The sequence below is a fragment of the Triticum aestivum genome, chromosome 7B (assembly GCF_018294505.1).
Source record: "Triticum aestivum cultivar Chinese Spring chromosome 7B, IWGSC CS RefSeq v2.1, whole genome shotgun sequence".
Taxonomy (NCBI): domain Eukaryota; kingdom Viridiplantae; phylum Streptophyta; class Magnoliopsida; order Poales; family Poaceae; genus Triticum; species Triticum aestivum.
Window position 1 is genome coordinate 57175971 of NC_057813.1, and position 13574 is coordinate 57189544.

Genomic DNA, 13574 nt, shown 5'->3' on the forward strand with positions numbered 1-13574 from the left:
AGGAAGTGTGTACTACCGGATACGGTAGAACGCACTGTATTTGCACCAAACAACAAGTTAGATAAACACAAATCCGTATTTTAAAAGTTCTAGCACCAAACTAAACATCCAACGCAAGTTCTATGACACTCGGTGATATTACCTCGATTCGCCTTGCCATCATCCTTCTTTCTCGATTCGCCTCGCCTACAACCTTTTGACATTCGAGAGCCAGACGCCATAGATTCCGGGCAATAGAGAGATGAGCCTTTTTCCTGCATTAGCGACAGACATGCCTATGCCAAGATGAGGTGCTTCTGCTTCGCGGGCAACCCCAACAACAACACCGACTTCTTATTCTTCTTTTTCCAAGCCCAAGTATGTGATTGGTTGATTCATCTGTTTACCATCAGCCTTCTCTTCAGTTGCTGTCATGGATTTTTGTTTTCATTTGGGCTGCTACCTAAGCGATCTACAGAGTAATTTTTGGTGATCTGATTATGCATGTGACCATGGTTTGAAATCTTCCTGTCTTGAGGTAAAAATAACAGAAGTAGAATTTGCTCTCCATTTTTCATCTACTTATATTGTCCTTGGAGTGATTAAAAATGGGGGTAAAATCTGGAGGTTTAATGAGAGTGGACTCCTTGGAGCTGCATGAGGAAGCTTCGAGTCTATTAGAGGGGAGAGAGATGGATTGTTGCGGAATATGATGGATGTATTATTGAGCCTCGAGGACGAGTATATATTGAGTACAAGACTTGAAGGGCAAGACGCCTCTCCTGGAGATACAGTAGGAGACGGATTACAAATCCTACACTACCAAATACATGTATCCCAAATATATCTCTAACATCCCCAACAGTCGTAGCGATATCGTTGCGAACAACAGGAGCGTCGCAAAATGTCAGACTAGAGAGAATTGCAGCCGACGGGCTGACACCCCCCCGCAGTCGTAGCAGAAGGGAGCGTTGCGGACGGTGTCGCCTTGCGGACGCATTGACTGTAGAGGAAGACGACGAGTTGCTCAAGTGGACGATAACCCTTTGTGCCGATGTCGAGGTAGTCGAGAGCGTAGGGTGGTGTAGCCGTGGTCGAGGTAGCCGTGCGAAGAATGTCGTGGTTGATGTTGAGTCAGGGTAGCTGGTGTCGAGGGAGTCGCCGTGGAGCCGTGGGCACAAGGAGGCACCAAGTTAGTTATTGGCGCAGTGGTGTCGAAGTAGTGGTGCGTCGGGTAGAGGACGGTGTTGACGAGGCGTCGCGCCGGGTTTGCCAAACCCGGGGACATGTCGTGGACAAAGGCACACATCGGTGTTGCCAGTACCGGGTATGTGTAGACGGACGAAGACGAAGTTGACGAAGCGCCGCACTAGGCTTGCCAGGCTCGAGGACACGTCGTGGACGAAAGCATGCATCAGTGTTGGCAGCACTGGGCATGCGTAGACTGAGACCTGCACGAGCTGTACGCCATATCGAAGAAGTCAGAGAGGCTAGCAGGGAAGGACTCGACGACAGTTGTGGGCGCCAATCGGCGCGGTGCCGATGTCACCGACGGTGGTCGGAGTATACGAAGTGGTCGGGGAAGATGACGGCGACGCTGGCAACGGGGCTGGTGTTGGATGAAGAAGAAGGGGGTGGACAGGCGGCGCTGCTCGCGTTTAGCGAGCTACAGCGGCACCGAAGAAAAGCGGGGCGGAGGCTTGGTTAGGAGCGCGGCAGCGGTGCTCGAAGTAGGTGAAGAACCCGACAGCATGACGAAGACAGGCGCAGACGATGGCATTCCCGCGCCGAGGGAGACGGCGCGACGCATACCATGGGAGGTCGATGCGCGGTGACGATGGAGTGGACCGCGGGCCACGGCGCTATGGCCCGAAGGGGCGACATAGCGGCGGCTAGGGTTTGAATCGGTTAGGCTGATACCATGTTAGAGGGGAGAGAGAGGGATTGTTGATTATTGCTTGATCCTCATGGGCATATATATAGGAGTACAATGATCTACTTGGAGTATAAGACAAGGTAGAATAATATCCTACGTTATCCTATCTTTCCTAATAATCAATATACTCAACATCCCTCCGTAGTCATAATGGTAGCGACGCAGACTATGAGACTAGAGAAGAATCCGAAGGCAAACCGACGGACACCCCCCATAGTCGTAACGGTCGACGCATCGCGGAAGGCGTGGCTGGAGTGAAAACTGACGAGTTTGCTCAAGCATGGCGGTAGCCCAATGCTTCCGCCCGCGCGCCGCCATCGGGGCGGTCGGCCTCCATGACCGCCGCCGGGGGCCGCGCAGCCCGTACCTAGGGTTCGTCCGTCAGTCATGTTGATCGGCTGCCCTAGAGAGTCTTTTTCCCGAGCCCTTGCTCCGGGTTTTCTCTCTTGCTGGTCATCTTGATTGGTGTTTCTTTTTGGTTTTCCGATCTATGATCGGTTTACGTCACTCGCCGCCGTTTGTCATCTACGACACATGTGTACTTCGTCAGCATCTTTATCAACCTCAACGGGATCCGGTTGCCACACGAGACTCTGCTTGACGCATGGCACGTGTCCTGTCCGCTGATACGACGGTCGTCTGTGCAGTCCTGCGCTGCCATGTTGTCGCGGCTACATCGCCCGCGACCCACTCATGCTCTGATACCATGTTAGAGGGGAGAGAGAGGGATTGTTGTGGAATATGATGGATGTATTATTGAGCCTCGAGGACGAGTATATATTGAGTACAAGACTTGGAGGGCAAAACGCCTCTCCTGAAGATAAGTTAGGAGACAGATTACAAATCCTAAACTACCATATCCCAAATATATCTCTAATAGATTCAATGAGAGTTGCATCATGCTCGTTTCCTGATGATTTCTCTGGCACTAGATGATAGGGAAATTGATGATAGACTTGGTAATTTTAGCAAAAGAAACGAACTTTGCAGGTTCAACTCTGAATCTTGTTTATTGCTTGTGTGCTTTCACTTATTCACACTTTTTCCATGTGCTTTCCCTTTTGCATAAACCAAAGTGATTTGGAGAAGTCCCCACCTAATGGCAATCGGTGTGACAAACTTTATGGAGAACATGTAGCCCATGAATGACACACGTTGTTTGGCTATGTAATTGTTGTTAGCCCCGGGGTAATATCGCTTCAAAATCATGAGTTTACTATTGCTCTGTTTTCAGCTCATAATGTTTTTATGGTCCATAGAGATCTTTCTTGAATTCTTTGTCGTCATATGCAGATTTCTGAAAATCTTCTGTATACTTCTGAAAGTGTGGCTGCTTAGAGTGTATAGTTCTGAAAGTCTGTCTGCTTAGGTAATGAGACATCTTCTTGATTCCAATCTGATGCTAGCTATGCTTTGATCCTCTGCTTATTTTTAAAATCTCCATTGCAATTTCGTTTGGTTCCACCTATGTTGTCTGCTTTTCTTTGTCTATTTCCTCCCTTGGTAAAGCAAAGTCAATTTACTCCTATGTTTAGTACAAAAGAAAACTTGGCGGCAAAATTCTTGCAAGCTGATTAATATGCTATGTGTAGTTGATAAGCTACTAAACCCAAGATACCTGTAAATCTGTAGTGATCTCAGCATATTAGTATATATTCTAAAATTTGTTCTTGAAACATAGATTTCTTCAGTGTTAACCTTCGTATGTAGTTGGGAAATGGTATGTTATTTATGTACTGTTAGCTATTCATGACTTTAATTAGCTCTCCTATTTTTGCTTGTTGAAGTGCTCAAAATCTCCATGTCCACTGTAATACAACAGGAGGGTGACAATCCAAATACACACTTCATGCTAATTAGGTGTGAGCTGCATCTCTGTCTTGTACAAATTGGTTTGTTTGGTACGATGCAGGTACTTTGTAAGACTAAATAACTTTTGGGTTGATTACTCACCTTACTTTATTTATGGTCAAAATAACTTGTGGATGCAATATCGAATTGATCTATCTTTCTTTATTCACAATTTGAGAAGTATTGCAATTACCAATTGACATTATTTGCAATTTGGTCGTTTTATGCATCCACAATAGCTTACATGTGTGAGAACAACTTTTAGTTAGTATTTCAAGAATCCATAGCCGAGGTAGTACGTACTAAGGCTTCTATCACTCACACAAGAAGTATGAACAGTAGCAACAAGCTGAATTCTTCAAATCGGGCAGAATCAAGTAATATGGCCAATAGATACTATCGTCCTTAAAAAGTGAAACATGTTTGATGTGCTTGTGCTCGACATTGCTCCTGTGCAATTTTGGTTCTGATAAATGTTTCTTGTTATGCAGGCTTTACCAAGAAACAGGGGGCAATGCATTGACAGTCAAAATTGGCAAATCTAACTGATATGGCGAGGCCAACCGGTCTGGCCGGCCTGTCGGCGGTCCGACCGGTAGTCGGTCCTGTAGCCGATCCGGCAATGCAGACGGTCACCAAACCGACTAGTCCGGTCTGATCAATGTACTCAAAATACAAATTGGACTTCACCATTGCGTAGATCTCGTCGATACAATCGACATGCATATGTAAAACATCCAATGTGGACTCTGGACGAGAGAGTTATGGCTAACCGGTTAGACCGGTTGGGACGGTCTGACCAGTTTGACCAGCCCAATCCGAGTTAGGAGTTGTGTTTTTGACACTGGATTTGTACTCCCTTCGTCCGAAAATTCTTGTTATCAAAATGGATAAAAAAAGATGTATCTAGAATTAATATACATCTAGATACATTCTCTTTTGTTCATTTTGATGACAAGTATTTCCGGACGGAGGAACCTTCTAGCGCGATGGAGCGGCCAGCCATACATGCGCGAGCGGCTGGCCTAAAATAGACATGCATGTATGTAATTTTTGTCCGCTAGCGCATGTATCTTTTATCATTTAATACATTCACACCGGTCACAGTCAGTTGGAAAAAACAGATCACATATGCAATTGTTTCGGTTTTCAAATTTTCAAAAAGCTATATCTTCCAAACCGTGCGTCGGAATTAAGATCCGTTTTCACCGCTGGAATCCTCGCGACGTGCTCTTCAAAACTATATCCCGCATGGAGATGTTTCGACGAACTAGTCTTCCTGCCAACTAAACATCAATGTGTGTGCAACTAGACTAGATTGCCGCGCCAACTGAGCATATGTGTGTGTGCCAAAAAAGCCCTGCCAACTAAACATCAATGTGTGTGCAACTAGACTAGATTGCCGCGCCAACTGAGCATATGTGTGTGTGCCAAAAAAGTCCTGCCAACTAAACATCAATGTGTGTGCAAACTAGACTAAATTGCCACGCCAACTGAGCATATGTGTGTGCAACTAGTGTCCTGCCAACTAAACATCAGTGTGTGTGCAACTAGACTAAATTACAAGCCAACTAAGCATATGCGTGTGCAATTAGTCTTCCTGTCAACTAAACATCAATGTGTGTGCAACTAGACTATATTACAAGCCAACTAAATATCAATGTATGTGCAACTAGACTACATTACAAGCCAACTAAATATCAAATGTGTGTGCGACTAGACTACATTACAAGAGAAGGTTGCACATCGACTTTCGTCGAGGCAATAGACTAGTCGCACATCAAAGTTGTCGTGGTTGCTAGGTTGTAACCTCATACGAAGGCGCAGCTCCAAACATTAGTTTTGGAAAAAAATTGCACGATGTAGTACTAAAGTTGCACAATGCAGTATTTTAATTGCACCATATAGCACCAAAATTGGCATCAAATTTTTTTTATCGAAACATATCCATGCGGTATCTAGTTTCGAAGATATCGCCGCGATGAATCCAACGGTGAAAACGGATCTGAATTCCGACATGTGGTTTAAAAGATATGACTTTTTAAAAATTTAAGACGCTAAAATAAATGTGCGTGAATCTGTTGCCAGACTAGTCTGTACGCATCTAATGCTAACAATAATATCCACTAGCTGACAAAAAAATCACACATGTGAGCCCGGCCGCCCGTTTCCGTTAGTTGGTGGCCGGCCGCTTTTTAGAGTTTAGGATAAAGCAAATATGTATTCTTGGTCCGTCATGACATTTTGCAAAAAATACCTCATTATTTTAAAAATCAACCCGCAATACCTATTTTCTATGCGTGGGCTGTGCATTGTTTGTATTTTTTTGTTTACCCCTTGCATGGGCCACTGGGCCTGCTATGTTCTACGGTCTGTGCCCTTGACTGCACATGTCAACAAAAAGGGAAAGACCCGATAATTGATGACATGAGCGCCCCAATAAAAGAAGGTTGGCTCTAATAATAAAACTGGATTTCAATTGCCGGAAATAAAGGAGCCTCCATTCAATGGAATTGTGGGCTGTCATGGTGCTAATTGATTCCCTAATAATTATCATGGGCTTTGATTAACCGGGATTCTGGAAAACAAAAATTCAAATGCCAAAAATAAAGGAGGGACATGCATGCCTCCATTAAATGGAATTCCGGGCTGTCATGTCCACTAATTGACACCTAATTAAAATGGGATTAATAAAGGAGAAGATGTTGCACACCATATACATATCAAAAGGTAAAGTAAAAAAATAAAAAGGCATACAAACATGTCCACACCCAGTTTTTCTAAACAAACACGTAATTGTTTTCTTTAGAGGTGGATATAAATAGATAGGGTTAATTTGGATGCTTACATGCCATATATAGATGGGTTTAATTTTGACAATAAATAAATTAGTATTGAGATAGACCAGCAGAAAAATTATGGATGCCAAGTTATGTGAAAAAAGCAATTTTTGTTCTTAGTAACCATATGGATGATTAGAATTTTATTGTGCTAAAATTTAACATCTCAGGGTTTGTACGAGTACATGGTTTTCTTAGTTATTCTATCAACTTCTCATGGAATGATGTGAAGTCTTGTAGATGTTTACAATGTGGGCAAAAAATAGGATGAAAACATCAAAGTTTGTGTATTTATTTGACCAACTTTAGGATAATGTTTTCCTCAATTCATTAGATATGCTCAGAACAAAAATATCACAAATAAAATTTTTGTAATAATTTCTTCAGCTTTGGAATTTGCAAATTTCTCTAACTTTGATAATGATCTACGCGGACCTTTTTTCTAGATTATTTCAAAATTGAACAATGTAATATCAATGAGCTATTTCTCGATAATTTAGTAATTTCTATTTCTAAGTCAATGAACAACATGAAAAATAATTCTATAAAAAAATTAAATTCGTTATTTTTTCGAATGTAACACCCTCGGTCGTGTGGACATTCATGCCTTAGAATTCTGAAAATATAAATTCATCTCAATTTTATAATGTTAATTAATAAACTTGCAGTCAAAAGAAATGTGCCATTTTATTGAATGGTAATGAACTTTGTATCATTTCATTCTTCAATCAATTCTATGTGTCTTCAATGATTATTCAAATTTGGACAAACCGGTTAACGTTGGTGCTCAAGAGTTCTGGAAAGTTCTATTATGTCCCGATTCTCTTGTTTGACACGTTGTGTTTTTTAGTAGGACAACACAAAGCTATTTTTTCTCCGGTTGCAACGCACAGATATATTTGCTAGTGAATATAAAGGGCCACGGCCAGTTGTGGGCAACCCAATCGAATCAAAACATTTACTTTTTATCTTTAAACCCTAAATCTCTCTTCCAACCTTTATGTTGTTTTTCTACTGATCTACAGGACCAGAGATGGCGTCCCAAGTCTCGCTGGTCGATCTAGGGCACGCCGACAACGTCCACGCCCAGACAGGTCCCAACGACGGCCTTTGCTAGTTTGCTCGTAAACTAGTCGGTCTTCTCCATGTGGTTATCTTTTTGCTGGTTTGCTCGTAAACCTAGCCGTCCTCCATCATGTAAGCATGGTAGTTATCGTCTTGAACGATCGATTTGGGCTAAACCCTAGGAAACCGGTCTAACTGAGTTGCTGTACCAGCCTGACTGGTCTGTGTAGCAGTACTACCGTTCGGTCTGTTCGCGACCCGCACGCTCTAGTGCTCTCGTGTGTTGGCCCTAAATTTGCGCCAACAGATAAATATTTTTGATTAGTTATAAATACTATGAATTTTTAATATTTACGTCTCCTAAAATTCTACTCCCTCCGTAAATTAATATAAGAGAGCGTTTAGTTCACTAAACTAAACGCTTTTATATTTGTTTACAGAGGGGAGTAGCTCATATCATGCCGGAGCATATAGGTCCATGGACTAGTACATCTGATACTCAACATCTCTCGACAAGTTTCGTACCATGCTTATTCCAGCTACATATAGTAGTTCTGTAGCATGAAGGCCATATTATAAGCCTTCACACGAAAAACATTGAGTACTAGTTTAGCGCTCGCTCGATGCTCCGCTCGAGTTCGTCGTCCTTGAGGCCGACGACCTTGCCCACCTGCTTGCACTTCTTGAATAGCACGAACGTCGGATACGCTCCCTCCACTCCGCAAAGCCCCGCCAAAAACTGCACGTACGGTTGATAATTGATTGCAATAAGCACGCGCGTCCGCTTCCAAATAATGATACATGCATGGAAATCATCTGGTTGTGTCTGTACCTCGAAGTTGTCGACGTCCAACTTGCAGAAGTCTGCCTTGCCTTTATACTGCTTGGCGAGTTTCTCCAACAGCTTGTCCATGGCCTTGGACAGTGTGGAATTCTTGTCGTAGAACGAATACACCAACTAGATCATTTCAAACATTAGAGTTGGAGTACTAGCTAAAGGTCGAGTCTCCAGAAAAGAAAAGAAAAGAAAAAAGGAATTTGAGAGATCGAAAAGCTAGCTGCGCTGCAAGGTTAGGTACGTACTTACCAGCTTGTTGTATCGAGCAGAATTGTCCCAGCGCAATTGCCAATCATCCATATCTTTGATCGAGATCACAATTCCGGGAGAGCTATCCTGAGGGGGTTCGGTTAATGGTTTTCTGCCGAATACATATTCGAAGGAGACCTCAGTTAATATTACTATATTAACTGCAGGATAACGTCTGCCTACAGAATTAAACAAAATCAAGGAAGCGGGAATAGTTAAAATTACAGGAAAGTAAGAAAGTTTCTTTATTGGATAAATCAGCATGAAGAGAACAAACAGGGGTCCAGAACCGAAAATCTGAGATCTGTGTGCGCACATCGTGTCTGTTAGCGCGCTCGAATAGAAAGAGGAAGAAAGAAAGAACAAAAAGATGGAGCAGGGAGCACCGCGGCATGCATACCATCGTTAGTTGTGCGCCAGCCGCCGCTCCACCAGAACCACTGCCGCGAGTCCTCCAAGTAGTAATAGTAGCTGTTCATGCTGGACTAGGTGGGGTGAGCTCGTGAGGAAGGAGTAAGACGGTGCAAGGTGATGGCATTATATAGTGGGCCGGTGAGCTAAGGCCACGGGTGGATCAGCCGTCTGGATGCGGCAAAGAATATGTGCTCACAAAGCTTAGTCTCGTGGGTCTCGTGTACGCCCTCGACATCCCTTTATATTAAGTTGTACTCCCTCCGTCCGAAAATACTTGTCATCAAAATGACTTCTAGATACATCCATTTTTGTCCATTTTGATGACAAGTATTTTCAGACGGAGGGAGACCTTTTGGAGAAAGGCGTTTTGGAGGCCGAGCTCCATGGAGGCCTTTATTTTTGAAAAATTCAAATTCAAACTTTTATGGTTCAAAAAATTGTGAAAAAATGCGTGTATGTAAGGATGTAACTCACATGTGTGCAAAAATACATGATGAAATACCTTGAGTTGCGACCTGTACAAAAAAGACAAATCCATGGCCTGGGAGGATGAATAGTATCATGTGTTAAACAGCCCCAGATTTGTGTTTTTTGCACAGCCCTCATTTCAATGAATTTTGATCTGAAAATTTACACAGGTGTGTATTATATGCCTTCATGTATATCTGTAATTTTTTCAGAATTTTTTGAAATGTAAAAATATGAATTTTAATGAAATTTCAAATTTGAATTTGGAGGCCTCACTGGAGCCCGAGCTCCAAAAGGGATTTCCGTGTAGTATGTACCTATATATCTTCAACCCAAAAACTTAAGCAAGTAGAAAAATATGGACAATTCACTTATATTCCATCACTGTGCGTGGGGCAAAGAATAGATGCTCGGAAGGTTTTGCGCACCTGTCGTGTACGTGATCCAAGGCTGCTGTCTGGCGGCAAAGAATAATGCTGTTCAATTCTGTTCTTTTTTGCTTTTTAAAACTCAAGTTTTCTTGCACACTGCTACTACTAACGTACCTCCAGTCAACAATGCACCACTGATCTAGATGTTGGTTTTATTTATCAAACAATGCATTTTTCTTTGGGGATTTATTGTCAAAAGTTATAAACGAAGGTCACCTTCCTATTCATTGACAAAAATGAGAATCCAATCAAATTCCAGATGCTCACATCTGCAGCACGCCCACTTGTGCTTGAGGTTCAAGACGTTATCTTTCCATTGGTAGCGCACCTGCGGTGCAAATTCGAATTTGCCTCCATCAAAGAATCAGAGAATATTAGGCGCAGCGGGCATCAAGTAAAGAGACCTAAAGGAATGAAGATGGGGTGGCGTGTGGGGTGTGTGCGCGCGCCTTTAAAGATTCCGACTCCACTGGTTTAGAAAAGAAGAATTCCCAATTCTTCCACACTCACACTACTTTTTCAACATAGATATATTATATTCCCGGCCCTCCATTCCTTGGGCCAAAAACTATGCAGGGCCTGTTTCAAACATGAAATTGTTTTCCCGTTCTTGCATTTTTATGTAAAATTCCGTAGGCTCTTAGAGTTGTTCAGACTTTTTTTAGAAAATGGACCGGGAGGGGGGAGCATCCCCACCTAAGACCATCGATATTTGTGTTAGGAATAGTGGGCTATGCGGTCTACCCTCTGTTCTTCTGTCTTATTCGTGGTGCCGCTCACAATGCATAATGAGGCTAGAAAGTAGAGACCTATTAATAGACTCGATCCACTCACAGGTGTTATAAATATTACACTCGTGCTTTGGAAAAAATATGTGCGACTCTTGAGTCATGTCACCAACCACGATCAGACATGTCAGTTTAACGAGTCTAAAATATATTAGTCCCTAGCGCACGTGTGCGAATCATGTGCCATCATGGTTGTATATATGAGATCAATTCCAATCTGATCATGTGGGTTAACAGCCTGCACAGCCGATCATGCAAAACAAACACAACTCTTACGTCGTGTTGTACCCGGGTCAAACATGGACGTACATAATAAATATTCCAGTAGTGTCGATCTCAACTTGTTCATCTACTGTATTCCAGCACAAACATCCTCAGCATCTCGAGTACAAACATTTCGAGTTGTGGGCCTCCAGCAGTGGGAGCTTGGCTTGAGTCCTCGTCACATCTATCGGTGTCAAAACCGGCGGATCTCCGGTAGGGGGTCCCGAGTTGTGGATCTTGGATCAATAGGGAACAGGCAACTAGGGACACGATGTTTACCCAGGTTCGAGCCCTCTCTAAGAGGTAACATGCTTGATTATATTGCTCGTGTATATGAGGATTACAGAGTCGATCTACCACGAGATCAGATGAACTAACCCTAGGCTAGTAGGATGATGGAACTTGGCTACGGACTAAACCCCCTGGTTTGTATAGACACCAGGGATACTAGGGTTACACATGGTCGATTACAAGGAAAGAATAAACATGCCGATTCTTCTTGACTTGGAGGACAAACCAAGGCATCAAGAATCTTCTCATCCTTATACAAAGTCTCTTCATAGTTTGGTCTTCTAATTGTTAATAGTGCGGCCCTCCTGTCCGACCCATGAAAGTCAGGTCGGTAGCCCGAGGACCTCCTAGTCCAGGACTTCCTCAGTAGCCCCTGAACTGGCCTCCAATGTCGGAGATGATAATCATCAGTTGTACTGCTTGTCCCAAAGTCTTCGACTTGCGGGGCAAGTTCCTCGTCCTTTCCTTGTTCGGCCGCTTTAGTAGTGCGGCTACCGTCCTCCTAGCCCGTCAAGTGATAGGTGGCCCCCCATCATTGTTTTTATCAGGATCTAAAGACACCCTTCGGTTTGCTTGCGCCCTTTAGAAGGCAAACGGTCCAACGTTCTTTTACAAAAACGCCCTTTCAGGACCAGGAGGCGGATCTATTTAATAGATCTGGAGTGCGACGGGTGGTTAACCCATCCCTACACAAGCGACTAAGACCATCCCAAAGAAACCACAGGTCAAATCGCCCCTGGTTCATCCTCATGCCTCCATGGCCCTCTCCTAGGTGACTGAGGAAGCTAGCCAATTTCACTCCTCCAACTAAGCAATCTTCAAACGCAAGGATGTCTCCCCGCAACAGATCTCGTCCCTGTCCGTGCTGGATTGATTTCTGTGGGTGGTCAAGCCTTCACAGAGAACTTCCCTACTCTAAGTAAGGGAGAGAGGGTATGTTTCATGCCTTTACTTTTACAAGGTCTAGGCTTTCCCATCCATCCCTTCCTGCGAGGTTTGCAAGAATTTTATGGGATCCAGCTCCATCACCTTACCCCTGGATCAATACTGCATATTTCTGGCTTCGTCGCCCTTTGCGAGATGTTATTGGGCTGCGAGGCCCACTTCGAGCTGTGGAGGAAGTATTTCTGTCTCGTCCCCCGTACCCGCGGGGGGGGGGGGGGTCAATTTTTTAAGTAGGCAGAGCCAAGGTATGGTATATAGCTGGAACCGAATATCACATCGGGACCCCGAAGAAGGATTCCGACGAATGGACCTCGGAATGGTTTTACATCAAAGACACCCCCCTATTCGAGCCGGTTCGGATGTGGCTGCCTGAATACTCCATTGCTCCCTTAAAGAAGCGGTTCAACTGGCGGCCCAAGAGCCCGTCCCAAAAAGAAAGCGCCGAAGTGCAACTCCTGGCCGCGTCCGGCTGCTAACCCACAACAAGTTGACCATGTTTGACGTGATGGCTGCCGTCATAGCTCGGTGCATACAACCTCTTCAACAAAGAATGCACCCTTTGTGGTGCTATAACGAGACAAGTGACGCCACCCGCTACAAGAGACAAGGGACGGATAATCAGGCCGCCATGGCCACAATACTAGCCGATCTCTTCAAAGGAGAATAAGAAGAGTTTGCTCGTGTAAGGAACAGGGACGACTAGGGAAGTTACAACCCTCCAAAATGTTAAGTTTGATCTTATCGCACAGTCTGGACGACTCATCCGTATACTTACCAAATCCACTATTTTTTCGAACAGAACTGGTGGCGCCAAGTAGTGTCCATTACCTGCCCCTCTCCTCACAACCAGAGAGCCATTATCGTGACAATGACCCGGGATTTCATGATGATCCTAAGACGTCAACCAATTTCAAGGACGGGTTTTTTTTCCAGGAGAGCCTTGATGGTACCAAGGTGGCCCTCCTCGCCGATCATCCTGGGGACCTCCCTTCTTCCGCTATAAACACTACTAGGAAAACGGCTATAGCAAATATGAACATTAATGGTGCACCATGTATGTGGTGCGCCAGATACACGTACGCCATTATTGGCCACATTACTAATGGAGCACTTGGTGTGTGGTGCGCTATTACCAGTTTTGAAAAAAAAAAAGATAAAAAAATTGTTAGCAGTGGCGCACCAGGGGATAGTGCGCCATTACTAACTATCCACTGG

General features: G+C 44.0%; 1 protein-coding gene across 1 annotated transcript; it reads right to left on the reverse strand.

The window, feature by feature from the left end:
• Positions 1-8164: 8164 nt before the first annotated feature.
• LOC123157834 (thioredoxin H2) lies at positions 8165-9375 on the reverse strand. The gene is made up of 4 exons (XM_044576024.1): positions 9159-9375; positions 8759-8937; positions 8504-8629; positions 8165-8410 (listed from the first exon to the last, which is right to left on the reverse strand). The coding sequence occupies exons 1-4, from the start codon at positions 9235-9237 to the stop codon at positions 8276-8278; spliced, it is 519 nt and encodes a 172-aa protein (XP_044431959.1). The 5' UTR covers positions 9238-9375; the 3' UTR covers positions 8165-8275.
• Positions 9376-13574: the final 4199 nt, after the last annotated feature.

Excerpts from the sequence above, each read along its gene's own strand:
- LOC123157834 (XM_044576024.1), bottom strand. The coding sequence starts at position 9,237 with ATGAACAGCTACTATTACTACTTGGAGGACTCGCGGCAGTGGTTCTGG. Across the intron at positions 8,938-9,158 it reads CTGGCGCACAACTAACGATG|GCAGACGTTATCCTGCAGTT; the intron begins GTATGCATGCCG and ends TTAATTCTGTAG. Across the intron at positions 8,630-8,758 it reads CTGCTCGATACAACAAGCTG|TTGGTGTATTCGTTCTACGA; the intron begins GTAAGTACGTAC and ends GAAATGATCTAG.